This window comes from Erythranthe guttata, chromosome 8 (genome assembly GCF_056151865.1).
Source record: "Erythranthe guttata isolate IM_541 chromosome 8, IM_541, whole genome shotgun sequence".
In the NCBI taxonomy this organism is placed as follows: Eukaryota; Viridiplantae; Streptophyta; class Magnoliopsida; order Lamiales; family Phrymaceae; genus Erythranthe; species Erythranthe guttata.
This window is the reverse complement of record NC_142540.1, coordinates 18,967,264-18,982,548: the sequence shown is the minus strand read 5'-3', so window position 1 is coordinate 18,982,548 and position 15,285 is coordinate 18,967,264. Positions and strand designations below refer to the sequence as shown.

General features: G+C 35.1%; 4 protein-coding genes across 6 annotated transcripts; 2 read left to right on the top strand and 2 right to left on the bottom strand.

The window, feature by feature from the left end:
* Window positions 1-3,684: 3,684 nt before the first annotated feature.
* On the bottom strand, window positions 3,685-5,016 carry LOC105961944 (Ribosomal protein L31). The gene is made up of 2 exons (XM_012986204.2): window positions 4,876-5,016; window positions 3,685-4,063 (listed from the first exon to the last, which is right to left on the bottom strand). Exon 2 carries the CDS (start codon window positions 4,055-4,057, stop codon window positions 3,848-3,850), a length of 210 nt encoding a protein of 69 aa, XP_012841658.2. The 5' UTR covers window positions 4,058-4,063; window positions 4,876-5,016; the 3' UTR covers window positions 3,685-3,847.
* A 608-nt stretch (window positions 5,017-5,624) lies between these two features.
* PYRB (PYRIMIDINE B) lies at window positions 5,625-8,434 on the top strand. 2 transcript variants are annotated; one of them, XM_012986316.2, is made up of 6 exons: window positions 5,625-5,667; window positions 6,276-6,846; window positions 6,942-7,081; window positions 7,464-7,637; window positions 7,733-7,969; window positions 8,057-8,434. In XM_012986316.2, exons 2-6 carry the CDS (start codon window positions 6,294-6,296, stop codon window positions 8,162-8,164), a joined length of 1,212 nt encoding a protein of 403 aa, XP_012841770.1. In that variant the 5' UTR covers window positions 5,625-5,667; window positions 6,276-6,293; the 3' UTR covers window positions 8,165-8,434. The 2 variants fall into 2 exon arrangements, with proteins under 2 accessions (XP_012841770.1, XP_012841769.1); XM_012986315.2 differs by lacking the exon at window positions 5,625-5,667 and adding an exon at window positions 5,680-5,816.
* A 652-nt stretch (window positions 8,435-9,086) lies between these two features.
* On the top strand, window positions 9,087-10,747 carry LOC148768719 (ribosomal protein L30 family protein). Of its 2 annotated transcripts, none has more exons than XM_088822215.1 (3): window positions 9,087-9,416; window positions 9,571-9,725; window positions 10,531-10,747. In XM_088822215.1, exons 1-2 carry the CDS (start codon window positions 9,225-9,227, stop codon window positions 9,703-9,705), a joined length of 327 nt encoding a protein of 108 aa, XP_088678341.1. In that variant the 5' UTR covers window positions 9,087-9,224; the 3' UTR covers window positions 9,706-9,725; window positions 10,531-10,747. The 2 variants fall into 2 exon arrangements, with proteins under 2 accessions (XP_088678341.1, XP_088678340.1); XM_088822214.1 differs by having other exon boundaries at window positions 10,492-10,747.
* Window positions 10,748-10,859: 112 nt separating this feature from the next.
* LOC105962047 (endoglucanase 11) lies at window positions 10,860-14,624 on the bottom strand. Its single transcript, XM_012986318.2, has 5 exons — window positions 14,286-14,624; window positions 13,626-13,838; window positions 13,090-13,290; window positions 12,282-12,536; window positions 10,860-11,753 (listed from the first exon to the last, which is right to left on the bottom strand). Exons 1-5 carry the CDS (start codon window positions 14,520-14,522, stop codon window positions 11,106-11,108), a joined length of 1,554 nt encoding a protein of 517 aa, XP_012841772.1. The 5' UTR covers window positions 14,523-14,624; the 3' UTR covers window positions 10,860-11,105.
* Window positions 14,625-15,285: the final 661 nt, after the last annotated feature.

Sequence of the window (15,285 nt, the reverse complement as noted above, 5' to 3'; positions counted from 1 at the left end):
AATTTAGAATATATTAAATTGTCAATTTGACTAATACATCGTCCGGGGAGATATTTAAACTCAACCTCGGGAATATATATATTTCAGGGGAGATATGTAAACTTTACTTCAGAAATATTTCATCTGAAGGAGAACTTTTAAAATTCGACCTCGTGAATATGTCACTCGAGTGAGATATGTAGATTATTATCTTAATTTCGGGAATCAGTCCGAGAAAGATATATAACTCAATTTCAAAGTTCGAAATTATAATATATAGACAATAGTCTATTATATTTGTTCACATGTACATCCATATTAAATAATATGTCAATAAAATGCTAACTCAATCTTGGGAATTTAACATCCAAGAGAGATATACAATTTCAACCTCGAGAATTTCTCGTTCGATGGTGTTTTGCAAACTGCATCCCGGGAATTTAACATCCGAGAGAGATATGTACATGTTACACAATTAGTAGACATAGTAAATTAACTTTGAAATATTACCAATATCATCAGGGTGTATAAGCTCGACCTTGGGAATATTTCTTCCAAGAGAGTTTTACTAACTTAAACTCGGGAATAAATCGTCCGAGCTAGAGAGTCGTAAATTTTTATTTGGGGAATATATAATTAAGCTCGACCTCAGGAATGTATCGTCCGAGGGAGATATGATAAACTCGATCTCGGGCATATTTCTTCCGAGAGAGATATATAAATTTTATCTTAGAAATTAGCTCAATCTCGGGAATAAAATCATCCGAGAGAAGTATTTAAATTTGACGTCATTTATATTTATCTCGAGAAAATATTATAGGCTCAACCTCGGTTATATATCGTCCGAGGGAGGTACGTTCATAAATAAATAAATTCAATCTCGAAAACCGTTACATCGAGAGAGTTATATCGTAACCATTAAAATATTATCATGCATGATCTCAAATATATAACATTTACTCATAGGACAAAATATATTTTGTAGGCAATAAACTCGTGAGTTTTAATTTATTTTGACCAAATGATTATCTAGGCGGAAATATTTGCATCCACCTTTGTCAATTTAAGAACATCTTGACGAGGACTATCTTTCACTTCGTCGTTGTAGGCATAACCACCTATTTATTTTATTATGGCCTTTCAATCGACCCGTAACAAAGATGTCCATTATTTATATGGGTACCGTACCCAATTATTTTTATTTTAATAGCCTCATTGGCCTTTTAGGGGAATCACAACCTTTAGTGACTCTACGGGCATCACACCCGGGGTTATATTTACGGCTTCTATATCGGCCATTATTGGAGACTACGATGTCTACAATATCTACGAACATTATGTTCGGAGTAATTATCATCGCCTTTTAATCGGCTCTTAATTGGGACTACTATGTCCGCCATTTATACTGGAATCAGGCCCGTAATTTGTTTTATGGCCTTTTACAAGGGCTACCATATCCACAGTCTCTACAATATTATGTCTGGAGTAATAGTGTATAGGGACCGAGCCCAAACTTATTTTCATGGAAGATTTCATCATCCAAAAATTGTCGACTTCCGTAAGGGTCACATTCACATTGTACCCAATCAAATAATTTTCATACATAAGAATCCTTAGCAACAAACTTAATTGCAAATTAACAACCTGACAGGTTGACCAATTAAGTAAAACACATATATGTAAATCCGGTTTCCAAAAACTCAAATAATAAATTGTCAAATTCAATTGACTTTAACCGGCCAAATCATTTTATTCTCATGAAAGATGCAAAATAATTTTCATGCAGCCCATTTGAAAATAATCAATTACAAGTTTCTAAATTTGCAAAATCATGCACTGCAAGTTGAAAATTCATAGCCGAGGCTAGAGATAATAACTTTTTTTTTTTTTTCTCATAAATCAACATGTACATAATTATAAATATATATCCTTCCTTTCCTCCGAAAATCGGTGGCGTATAAATGCCGTAGTATTCGCATCACCATTTGATATCAATGATCTGGATTTTATCAAATAAAATAAACAAACTTACATAACCTACCTTTTTCCGAGCAAAACCTCGTGCTGATAACGTGTTGTGAAATAATTCCCATTAGCTCGTTTATCGATTATACGAAATTGAATTCAATAGATATATAATATTACTCATTTGCAAGAGATGGTTATGGCTTGAGAAATGCATGATGAAATTCCCACTATGGTAAATTAATTAGAGATATATATATATAAATATAAATATAATTGTGTTAGTGGAAAAGCCTAGAAACACAATATAGAGCAAAATATTCTTTTTCATTAGATGATATATAAGTATACAATACATTTTTCTTCCTCATATTTATACACAAGAAAATGCTTAGTCACTAAGGACACATGTCCACACCTAGTTGTTCATTGCTCTAAATAGTTACACATGTAAGGACACATGTCAAAGTCATATTCTCCAATGTGCTAAAGTCCACAATATTATAATATATATATATATATATATATATATATATATATATATATATATATATATATATATATATATATATATATATATATATATATATATAAATGGGGGCAAATAAAAAGCTTCAAGTGGAGAGAGCAACGCCAAAATTTATGGTCCCAAGTTCATTTTTGTGGTGAGGGTTCTCTAACATATAGCTATACCAAAAAAGTAGCTTCCTTTCATACTTATCTAATCAATCGAAATGTGAACCGGGTGGGTTACCTTACCCGTTAACCCAACAATTTCGACCCAGGAACCCGGTTCTTGAACCGTGGACAGACATAATACATGTATTGTTGGGGAAGCACAATTACTTGATGCGACCCAAAATTGATCACTGGTTTCGGGTCTACATATTATTAATCGAGAAATCAGTGGCGGAACCACGATCTTATCGGGGCCAAATATACACTTAAAAAATATATTTCTAGGGGTCCGATATTTCTACCCTACACGAAAAATAATAAATTTCTAAATAAAATACTAGGTTTTTGAGAAACGGGAAATTATAACTTTAGAACCTAATGTTACTCTCAACTCTCAAGATAACTCGCCGTCGTCAATTGTTACATCTACAAATCTGCCATTACATAGTTAGATAACTATTGGCTATGGAGACGACAAAAACAGATGCAACACTATAACCATAACCATGAGGAATTGACTCTTATTTTTACGCAACATACAAAATGTTAAAAGATACTCAAGTATAATTTTTAAGGAATCGCATATCCGCATTTTTACGGAATTGCATATTACATTTCATGGATAATATAATCATTTAACCAATTCAATCAATCATATCAACATTCCCAAACGAGTCCCAAGAGTCAAAAAGCACTTCTTTCTTTGAATTAAAAAATTGCTACCAGGAAAAAAAAAAGCATCGACGAGTAAAGAGTTGATGACAGATTCTTGAGCAAGAACGTACAATTTTTACCAGCACATGAAGGCATAAAGAAACAGCAACGACAACTAATGAAGTTACTACAAGAAACGATGAAGGACGAACACTTGTATCTGCATTGAAGTGTTTCAGAAACTAAGGAGATGAAATATTATAACTTCTAAGTAAGAATTTCTTGAACTATTAAGATCGCCAATTCGATTTTCAACAGTGAGGCCATTGTCTTAAGCTATTAAGTAATCATAATAGACTAAAAAGTTCAAAATATCTAACCAATTTCAAGCTAACGAAGAACACAACATAACAGCGATTAAACTCACTGGATTCCAAATAAAAAGGATAGATGAGATCAAGTACCACATGGAAATTAAAAACAACGAGCACAAATCAGCAATGTGTCAACTCGAATAGAAAGAAACACGAAAAAAAAGGTACGAGGACAAAGCAGTAGCACCTCAATGAATTCATATATTTTCAGGCTCCTCTTCCTTCTTCTCTCCATACCGACGCTTAAACTTGGCAATCTGTCCGATGCTTTGTGCCATCTGTCGCTTTGCTCGAAAATGGTAAACTTTACCGACCTGGTGAATCTTGGTCATCGTCACATTCATCAGACGACCGCTTTGCGTCACGTATGATATCCATTGCATCTGCGGGTGAATCCCTTTCTTCATCTTTCCCTAAACAAATTCAAAATTGAATAAAAAAAACAAAAAAAAAAGCAACTTGATTAGTAATTCTTTGGGGCAAATTATCAAACAGATTGGAGGCAAATGAAATGGGACATTTATTCAAAATTGTAAAAAAAGCAACTTGATTACTTCTTTGGGGCAAATTATCAAACAGATTGGAGGCAAATGAAATGGGACATCTACTCAAAATTGTGATAAAAAAGCAACTTGATTACTTCATTGGGGCAAAATATCAAACAGATTGGAGGCAAATGAAATGGGACATCTACTCAAAATTGTGAAAAAAAGCAACTTGATTACTTCTTTGGGGCAAATTATCAAACAGATTGGAGGCAAATGAAATGGGACATCTACTCAAAATTGTGATAAAAAAGCAACTTGATTACTTCATTGGGGCAAATTGTCAAACAGATTGGAGGCAAATGAAATGGGTGATCTATTCAAAATTGTAAAAAAAACAACTTCACTACTAATTCATTGGGGCAAAATATCAAACAGATTGGAGGCAAATGAAATGGGACATCTACTCAAAATTGTAAGAAAAAAAAAAAGCAACTTGATTACTTCTTTGGGGCAAATTATCAAACAGATTGGAGGCAAATGAAATGGGTGATCTATTTAAAATTGTAAAAAAAAACAACTTCAGTATTAATTCATTGGGGCAAAATATCAAACAGATTGAAGGCAATTGAAATGCAAGATTTGCCCAAATTACGCAAATTGGAGATGGAGAATATTCAGCATTGATTGCGAAGATCAAAGTAAATGTATTTCGAGGTAAAATGAATATTAAGAATTACCTTTCTTCAGTTGGGTTTCTCTTGGCGGGGAGATCACTGTCTGGGGAAATCAATCACTAGGGTTTAAGCAGGTCTATACTAAAATCCCCTGCTATATTGGTGGTGTGCTTTTTAGGGGAAAAAAGTAAAATTTGCTATTTGCGCTCCAGAAAATACTATCTCCAGATATAATAAAGGGCATATTGCACTTCACCCCTTAAAAGCGTATTTTTTGCACTTTTCTCCCTCAAAATACAAAAATGAGAATGTCCCCATTCGATTGCACTTCGCCCCGAATATGTATTTTCGGTTTAATTCTCACCGAACGAAGGGTGTATATGTCATTTTACATCTTCCACTTGAGAATCATCCTTTCAGAGTTACTTAGGGTTCCCAAATTAACAAAATTCTCTTGCCAAATTGATGAATTTCGCTTCCAAATCAAACAAAATTTTCTTCCAGATTCGACAAAATTTGTTCTTTGTACTTCGTAATCAATGTAATGTAGGGTGGAAAAAAGGTTAAATGACATTTAAAGACTTCAAATATGAAATTAACTTCCAATTCACTCAAATCCGACAAGAATTAAACCGAAAATACACATTCAGGGCAAAGTGCACCGAGTTGTATATTTCGATTTTCGAAGGTGAACAGTCTCGTTTTTTTGTAATTTTTAGGAGGGAAAGTGCAAACAAAACATTTTTGTAGGGGGTGAAATGCAATTTATCCATTAATAAATAAATAAATAAAAAGTAAAGATATTTGGGTTTCCGCCAAAACCTATTTCTGCTACGCCACTCTACATATCCAGAGGTATTTGTGGCTTTTTCGTCTCCACTCTCAATTCAAATTTATTTTATTTTATTTTTATTTTATCAAAATTTCAGTGATTTCTGTATCGAATAATTAATATCGATACGCATTAACTCACAAATCATCGAACAAAACTCTCAGATTTTTCGGTAAGCTTCTTCCTCTGTGGTTTATTTCTTACTCAATTTAACATTTGTGTATATATATGTATGTATCTGTGTATGTATTTTGATTTTTCTGCAATTCATTTTTCGCTTGGCTTCTCTTATCTTATCCATTATTTAGGTCTCTTGAATTTAGATTATTATGCGTAAATTCTGGAAAAATAAATAAAAAATCGCATGATTTTTGGTAAATTGAGGAACAATAATTATTTTTATTCAATAATTAGAACAAAAGATTGGATCTTTATGGCTATGATTTTTGTGTGAAGATATATCTATATGTGTATGTATACTGTAAATTGGAAGATTTGATTTCAAAAGGGTTTGTTCATAGGGATTTTAACTTTTTATCGTGTATAGTTTTTGTATTATTTTTCCCTATTTTATTCAATCGAAACGCGTTTTTCTTCGACATTCTGAATCGAGTTTTTAATATTTGATTAGGTTGTTTTGTTGTTCGTAATGGCATCTTCTTCGACATATTCCGCTTGGACATTGAGTGGCACTATACTTTCTCCCAAGGCATCAACAAAGTGCAATGCCGAATTTATCTGCAATTATCGAAACAGTAATTTAAACCAAACGCTCAATTCCGTTTCCATCTCTGCATCTGCCGACACATCGCACTCTTGGCTATGCCCAAACGAGAAAGCAATCAATTCGAAAAGAGGCAAGTGGGCCCTCAAGAGTGGGGCGCTCGATTTCGAGATGGAGACCAAGGCTTCAATTTCAAAGGGGAGCAAGTTTCAGCTCGAAGACATCATCGAGGCTCAGCAATTTGACAGAAATACCCTCGGTGCAATATTCGACGTGGCACTCGAGATGGAGAAGATTGTGAAGACCACCGGTGGAAGCCAGATTCTTAAAGGGTATCTTATGGCGACGCTATTTTACGAGCCATCTACTAGAACTAGGCTTTCTTTTGAGTCGGCTATGAAACGATTGGGCGGTGAAGTTTTGACTACGGAAAATGCACGCGAGTTCTCGTCAGCTGCAAAAGGCGAGACGCTTGAAGGTATTCACTGGTTAAAGAAAAAACAAAATTAAACTTTTTTTTTTAGTTTTATATGATGAGCTTTTTCCTAATTCTTGATTTATAATTGTGTTTAGATACTATAAGAACGGTTGAAGGGTACACCGATATAATAGTGATGAGGCATTTCGAAAGTGGTGCTGCAAAAAGGGCTGCAACGACGGCTAATATCCCGATTATTAATGCTGGAGATGGACCTGGTCAACATCCAACTCAGGTCTGCAGTTTTTTTCCGTTGATAATTTAGTTCACGAGCCTGGATTTATTTTCGGCTTTTAATTATGAATTTCTTACTTGTTACAATGCCTTTACTAAGGGATTAGAATTTCTTGATCTTCTCGTACGAGAAATCTTGTACAGTTGAACCTCTATAAATTAATACAGTCGTGACTAGGGAAATTCTATTAATTTAGCGAATTATTAAATTATCGAGTTAATAATTTAACACGATTTCACGGAGTCGGGTCCGAGAGAAACTATTATTTAAGCGAGGTTATTAATTTATCGAGTATTAGTTTTATCGAGGTTCTACTGTATATTGTGTCGTTTTCAACTTAATATTTTTTCTTTTTTTACATTTTTTATTCGGAATTGAATAGGCCCTCTTGGATGTGTACACTATCCAAAGAGAGATCGGAAAACTCGACGGCATCAAAGTTGGCCTCGTTGGAGACCTTGCTTACGGAAGAACAGTCCGCTCACTCGCCTATTTGTTGGCGATGTACAAGGATGTTAAAATCTACTTTGTTTCACCCGAAGTAGTGAAAATGAAGGTGAGAGTACTAACGATTTTGTCAGCATTCTTTTTTTTTTTTTTCAATATGAAATTAAATATTAGTACGAGGTAACGAATTCTAAATTTTTGCAGGACGACATAAAAGATTATCTGACATCTAAAGGGGTAGAATGGGAAGAGAGCGCCGATTTAATTGAGGTGGCTTCTAAATGCGATGTGGTGTACCAAACGCGTATTCAACGGGAGAGATTTGGAGAGAGGATCGATTTATACGAGGAGGCTCGAGGGAAATACATTGTTGATAAGGACGTGTTGAATGCGATGCAGAAACATGCAGTTGTGATGCACCCGTTGCCGAGGCTTGACGAGGTAGGTGTTGTTTGGCGTCTTTTTTTTTTTTTTAAAATTCGAACTTTCTATTATTTATTTATTATCTATTTTTTGGACGGATTTTAGATAACGGTTGATGTGGATGACGATCCAAGGGCTGCGTATTTTAGACAAGCGAAGAATGGGCTGTATATTCGAATGGCTCTTTTGAAGCTATTGCTTCTTGGGTGGTGAGGCAGAGTGCTCCGTTTTTTGGTTGGTCGAAGATTCATTTTTTATCGACCGAGTTTTTGAGTCGATTTTTTGGTCCTTTTGAGACTTGAATTGTGGAAATTGTTGCTATATTTTTCTTAATTATGCAGAGAACAATTCTGCCATGATTTTGTTTTTTGTGGCAGTTGGAAACAAATTCTGCCAATTTTTGCTCTACTTTGCTTTAGATACTTTTTCTGAGTGATGAATTAATTTTTTTTTAATTATTTATTTATTATATATTTTTTTTAATCTTCTAGGCCTTGATATATTTCTAAGGAAGTCAATATTTCATTTGGTAATATGACAAAAGCTCATCGTTTATCATTTATGTGCAAAATGATTAAATTATTTGCTAGTAAGTAGGGGTGAAAATTAAAAATGAATCTCTGATTTCCGCCGATTCCGATTCGAAATTTTCTAATTTTAGAACAATATTTTTCAATTTGAATTCCAAGTTCTGATTTTTCTGAAATTATTTGGATTGGAATTGGAATATATATGAGATTCCGATTTACGATCTGATTTTAAGTTCCGAAAAATCCCCGATTTTTTTCCAAATATAACACTTAAAATCCTGATATTATTGTGTATTTTATATTTTAGGTGACCAAAAAATAGAAATTCTTGAATTCCGCTTATTTCCATCCAAAAATTTCCGAACAAAAGTTTTCATTCGAATTTTCGGAATTTCGATTCCGATTTTTTCTTCCAAAAAAAATCGGATTTTTTTCCGAATTGGCTTATTCCGATCCGATCCATCCGCCCCTCGTAGTAATGGACAAATAATAGTTAATATATATGGCCCATTCGATACGGGCTTCGGCCCGACAGGATAACCAAATTGCAGCCCACGAAGCCATACGACGTCGTTGCGAACTATCTACGGACTGTGGAACCCTAGACTTTCTCACTGTTCTCTGCTGAGTTTGCTTTCTCTCTCTTCTCTCTCTCTCTAAATTCATCAACCATTACCAGATTTATTATTATTCTACAGTTAGCTCGGAAAACACACACACACACACACACACACACAGAAAAAATGAGTGCTTTCAACGCGTTCAAAGCAAATGTTCCGGTAGCGTGGAGCCCTAATCTATACATAACTCTGGTGAGGGGAATTCCCGGCACCAGGCAGCTCCACCGCCGCACGTTGGAGGCCCTCCGCCTCACCAAGTGCAACCGCACCGTCATGCGCTGGAACACTCCCACCGTCCGCGGAATGATCCAGCAGGTTTCTCCAATTACTTTTTTTTTTGTTGATTTTCTCAAATTTGATGAACGGTTGAAAATTTGTTTTCAGTCATGCTCGCAAAATTGAACTGATTGATTTTTCTATTTTGTGTGTGTGTGCGTGTGTGTGTGTGTGTGTGTGTGTGTGAATTTAGGTGAAAAGGTTGGTTGTGGTTGAGACGGAGGAAATGTACAATGCTCGGAAGCAGAAGGATGCTAATCACCGAGCTCTTCGCCCACCGTTGGTTGTGAATCACCTTCCGGCCCCAATTGCCGATTCCTCTACGTAATTTGCTGTAGTAAATCAACGGTTAGCTCTCTTTTTTCCGCGGTCTCTCTAGATGAATTCGAGTTATAGTTACGAATTCAATTTGATTATGCATTTTCTGAATCTTTTGCGCAAATTCTAGTGGCATCAAGTTTAATTGTTTGTATTCTCGTTTATTTTTATTTTTATTTTTCAAGAACGTGGTGCATTGTTCTCGTGAGTACCGTGTTTGTGAATCCATCACCCCCCTTATTGTTTACTCACTACCAAATTGTTCTTATCAATAATAAGGAAAAGATATTTCAGATTATTTTACTTCTTTTGTTTGTTTTGTGGATTATTGGATCGAAGATATTCATACGTAGTCTGCATTATGTTTGATCGGTGAAGTTGACCATAAACAGATTTTTTTTCTTTTTTTTCTTTTGTGTATCTTGATAGAGATTTAGGTTGAGTATTACTCCCGTTTGTATATTGAATTTGACCTTGCCATCACAAAAGTTTAATTTAATCTCACATTAGTTCTTCAAATCACTTTCCAGCATCTTCTGCTTGAAAAGCAGTTTGGTTAAATACCATTTTAAGATAGATAGTCAAAATAGAGTTATAAAGTTGCAGTTTAGTCCCTGAATTATATGCTTTCGTATAAATTTGGAGATATGTTATATAGTTAATCATTTTATGAATTATACAATTGAAGTTCATTTAATTTCCTACAATAATATTTGCACCAAGTTGTTATTGAGATTAAAATTGATACCGTATCTTCTTATCAAACTTTTTTCGTTTGCTATAACCCTATATATAGGTCGTCTGCAAAATAAACCATCTCCTTCAACAAGTGCAGGTGGCACCCAAAAAGAAAGACTTTAAATTCTGAACTGGATGGATATGCCAAAAGTCGTCGTGTTTCATCTTCTAGAAGCTGCTATTATTATAGAACTTAATTTTGTACGATGGTAGGGGGCTTATCTTAAAACTGAAGATAAATATATTTTCTCGGAATTGGAGGGATGTGCTTTCAACTATTTGATTTGCTTATTTCAATACTATTTTTATGTCTATAGTGTCTTCTGCGCTCTTATTTTGCATCCGATTTGCTGTAACCTTTTGCATAATTTCTTTGTGATGACTTGTTAACCGGTAGAAGTATTAGATACCGATTAGGAGAGTGTGTTTGGCTGAGCTTATAAAATCTTGTCGTGATATTCGTTGCGATTACTAAATGTTACATCGGGTACATTTTCACTACTCATTCATACACAAAAACAAACATCCATATGAGATGAACAGTAAAATCTACCCTGGATTTCACCATTCGTCTACGATCCAAGATAAGTTCGTAACACAAAATTGCTATGGTATCCAAAGCATGTGCTCTGTAGTTTTGCTTTTTTATTTATAATTCGTCGCCATTTGTCTCTATTTGTTTGAAACCGTGGAATTTGAATAAACCTTTTCTAATGCGTGAAACTTGGCAAAAATCCCAACCAAAGGCGCAGTATTGTACGTGCAAGCCTCGGTTTGGGCATAGTTATCTCTCCTATCACTAAACCCATCATCTTTATCGGGCCCACCAACTAAAGCTCCGACAAGAACATTCGGGTTTGAACCCCTTCGTCCGAACCAACTATAGTACCCTTGCATGCACCCAATAAAAACCTTTGATTCTCTATACGACACGGTGGATGCTCCCCTATGGTGCACCTTCACCGGATAGGTGGGTCCATAGCCTACCATGTAGCTCACTCCCATAGGATTGGACCCCAAAATATAGTCCACTTGTGATTTCACGAAGGTGAGGATCTCGTCTGGGCCCACTTGGCCGGAATCGCAGTGGAGTGTCCGATTGGTGGAGTGGAGGTGGTTGGAGTAGACCGCGAGAGGCAACAATGCGTTGGAGATGTACTGCATGTTGTTCCAATGACGGGTGTAGAGGAGCCCACCAGGGGTGCGTTCCACGTTAGTGGAATTGTTTTTGTTTAAGCAAGCGCATATGAAGTACTCTGCTTTTGAGCGGTATTTCTGGAGGGTTTCTTTCTGTTCTTTGCTTCTTCCTTCAGTTGGCAGCTGCGAGATTAGTAACAAGGACTTGTTCATTAGTTCGTAATTGGGATTAATTAAATGATAAGTGCCATATAGCTCGATGCGAAAAATTTAAGTTTATGTCCCTAAAAGAAAAAAACAAAAAATGAAAATATTTCTATGATAATAAGTCAATAAGTGATTTACTTGTCAAGACCAATAATACATAAATATTCGATATTTTCCTCATTTATAGTTTCGCTTGTTTCGGTATGAAACCAATTGAGACACATGTCTTTGAAACTCAATAACCATTTTCTTAGATTTACTAGATTATATAAAACTCTTTTTACCAAAATATTTGTTGAATCGGACAAAATAGAGGTCCTTCCAGATCACATTAATCATCCAACAACAATAATTGTAGATTTTTATATATGGTGAAAATATATCAACCCGAATTCGATCAGATACATGTGAATGTGAGTAAAATATGAAACGATAAGAAAAGAAAATGGGTAAATTTTACCATAGGAGTGGAAAGAGGGGTAAAAAAGGCAAGAATGAATATACCATGGCTGCAATTGTCTGTACACCGGCGTACTTAACATCCCAGCTGAATTCTGTAATGGCCCAAGTGGTCCCACCAAAAGATTCCCCATTTTGAATGGCATAATCGAAGTAGCTAATATTGGCCGTTGATTTATATAGCCAGAGAGCGGCCCACAGTAACTCATCCATGTACCCGCTCACAGACGGATAATACCCCTTTGCTACATCAATGCTCGCATCATATCTCCCTCTATACTTGTCACCAAACTCAAATAACTGCAATTTACAACTACTCAATCTTCACTTTAATATTTATTTGAAAAGGAAAATAAAACACAATATTAAGTAGGGGCAAATTACGACCACTCCTGAGGTATGACCAAATTACAAAAAAAAACTTTTTTGTTTGGGTAATTACAGTCACCCCCTCCTTTTAAATATTTTAACATAAAATTTATGTAATTAAGTTATTTATCGAACCATTTATGTAATTAAGTTATTTATCGAACCAAATCGTATATTTACTTCGTCAACGGTATGAAATGTTGGCGTACCGAAATTTCGCCTCTGTTTTACCGAATTAACATCCCTAAATTTACCTCTGAAAGGGTCTTTTCGTACAATAATACATAGTTGAGGGAGTAGTTATAAATACCCAAACAGAATAGAGTTTTTATAATTTGACCAAGGGTGGCCGTAATTTGCCGAATTAATAATTAGATTAGTAATAGATCAAGATTGTGAACACTACAATGGAAAATGAGTATATATTTTTTTTATTTTTTCTTATAATCAAGACATATTTATTTTATTGACGAAACCGACTTGCCTGTTTCGCATGGACCAATAGAAGGCGAGAGTAACGTGGGTTTATTCTCCTAAACACAATAGAGGCCGCCGCCATAGCAGCCGCCGTCTCCGCCGCTACTTCCGAGCCCGGATTCTCCTCGTCCACCTTATAAGCCCGGCGAGACGTGGTCATGTCCTCGGGCCTCTGCCAGCACTGGTGGTCGGTTTCACCATCACCCACCTTTTATATACAGTTAAATCTCTATAAATTAATACAGGACTCACAAAATTCTATTAATTTAGTGAAAAAAATAAATTGTCAAACTAATAATATATTACATTTTTACCGAAACAATACTGGAATAAATTATTATCCAATGAAGTTATTAGTTTATCGAGTATTAATTTACTGAGATTCTATTATACATTGCCTTATATAATTGAGAGAGAGAGAGAGAGAGAGAGAGAGAGAGAGAGAGAGAGAGAGAGAGAGAGAGAGAGAGAGAGAGAGAGAGAGAGAGAGAGAGAGAGAGAGAGAGAGAGAGAGAGAGAGAGAGAGAGAGAGAGAGAGAGAACCTGAGCCCATAGAACATGGGGATGAGTGTGAGCTTTGATGAAATAATCAGTTCCCCATTTGATGGCGTCAAGGGCATGTCGGAGTTCGCCGGCAGCGGCGATTTGATCGTGAAATTCGGTCACACTCCAAGAAAGAAGTGTTATCGTATACGCCATTGGCAAACCGAACTTTATATTATCACCGGCATCGTAGTAGCCCCCGACTAAATCCACCTATTCCCAACAATAACACATTTTCAATAATGTCACAAATTTCTTTCGGTAAATTTTTAATTGATTTATGTTCCGAATCACAATATTAGAAAAAAAGGATACGTTTTTTTCGTAGAATTGTTAGTACATTGGTTCCTATATATTGTATCAATCATGATCGAGGCCTCAATATCGACATTCATACGTCTACTCTAATTTTTGAAAATATTTTTTTCTACATTTCATTTAAAGGTAGTTTGCTAATATTAAAAACACAAGAATTTTTTTTTTAATTTTTATTTTTGTTTTTGAGCAGTTCGATATATCAAAAGGGTATCGAATGCAATAAACTCAATAAAAAAGAATGAATTTTTTTTTCTCTATCAAAATGACTTAAAAAAAAAAGAGGTGTAAATATAATCAAAACAACTAGAAATGCATATTTGTATTATTATACATGTAACGGACCCCTTGTTCGAGGCCGTCGGTGAGGCCGGAGTGGTGGCGCCAGGTGGCTCTCTGGTTGTAAGGTAGGCGTCCCGAGCGCTGGCCCTCGAAGTAGAGGAGGCTCTTCGAGAGTGCTTCTCCATAGTCGAACGATGTAGAAATTCCAAGACTGGAAAACATAAAAAGTGTCAACACTAAAAAATGAGGGAGAAATTGTTTACGGTTTGCAAAAAGACAATATTGCCCTTTGCCAACCATTCTCTTTAGTCGAACACTATATATATTTTCTTTTTCATCTATTATTTTTTTTGCTGGCTGTTTTGATCTGCTGAATTAGCTCCACTGTTTTTTTGTTTCCTCCAAATGTATGATTCTGTCATCTCTTTATATAGCACACGATGCACGTGGCTTGGGGGGGTTTACATAATTTTTTTTATATTATTGTAATACATGATCAACGAATATGAGCTCGAAATGCCGAATCATAACTCAATTACCTAAATAGACCAATATTTGATGTATCTTTGTATGCTTCATGTGCGTAAATTGAGTTTATTAAGTAATCCTCGTTTTTTACTATATAAGCTATCACGCATAATTATCGATCTTGCAGATGCTATATCTGGTGAAATATAACGGTTAATTATTCACATTCGATTTACATTTTACACACATACACACGTGAATATGTGCAGAATATGTATATATCTATACACGTTTATATTGGGATAAATAACCCGATGAAGTCCACACATATAACGTATAATAAACCCGTAATCCTCTAATACGTAGATACATTCATACATATATACATACAAAATATTGATATATCTTGATTCAATGAATAGAAAATGCGCAAGCAATTATGGTCACTTCTTTGGCATTAAACGTAAGCACAAGGAATTATTATGTTCATTCTGGCAAAACTTTTAACTAATTTAACTCCATGTGGTTTGTTCGCCCTTTTATTCGGTAAATATTTGCTTCTACGTTAGCAAATCAGACAAAACGGTTCAAATTT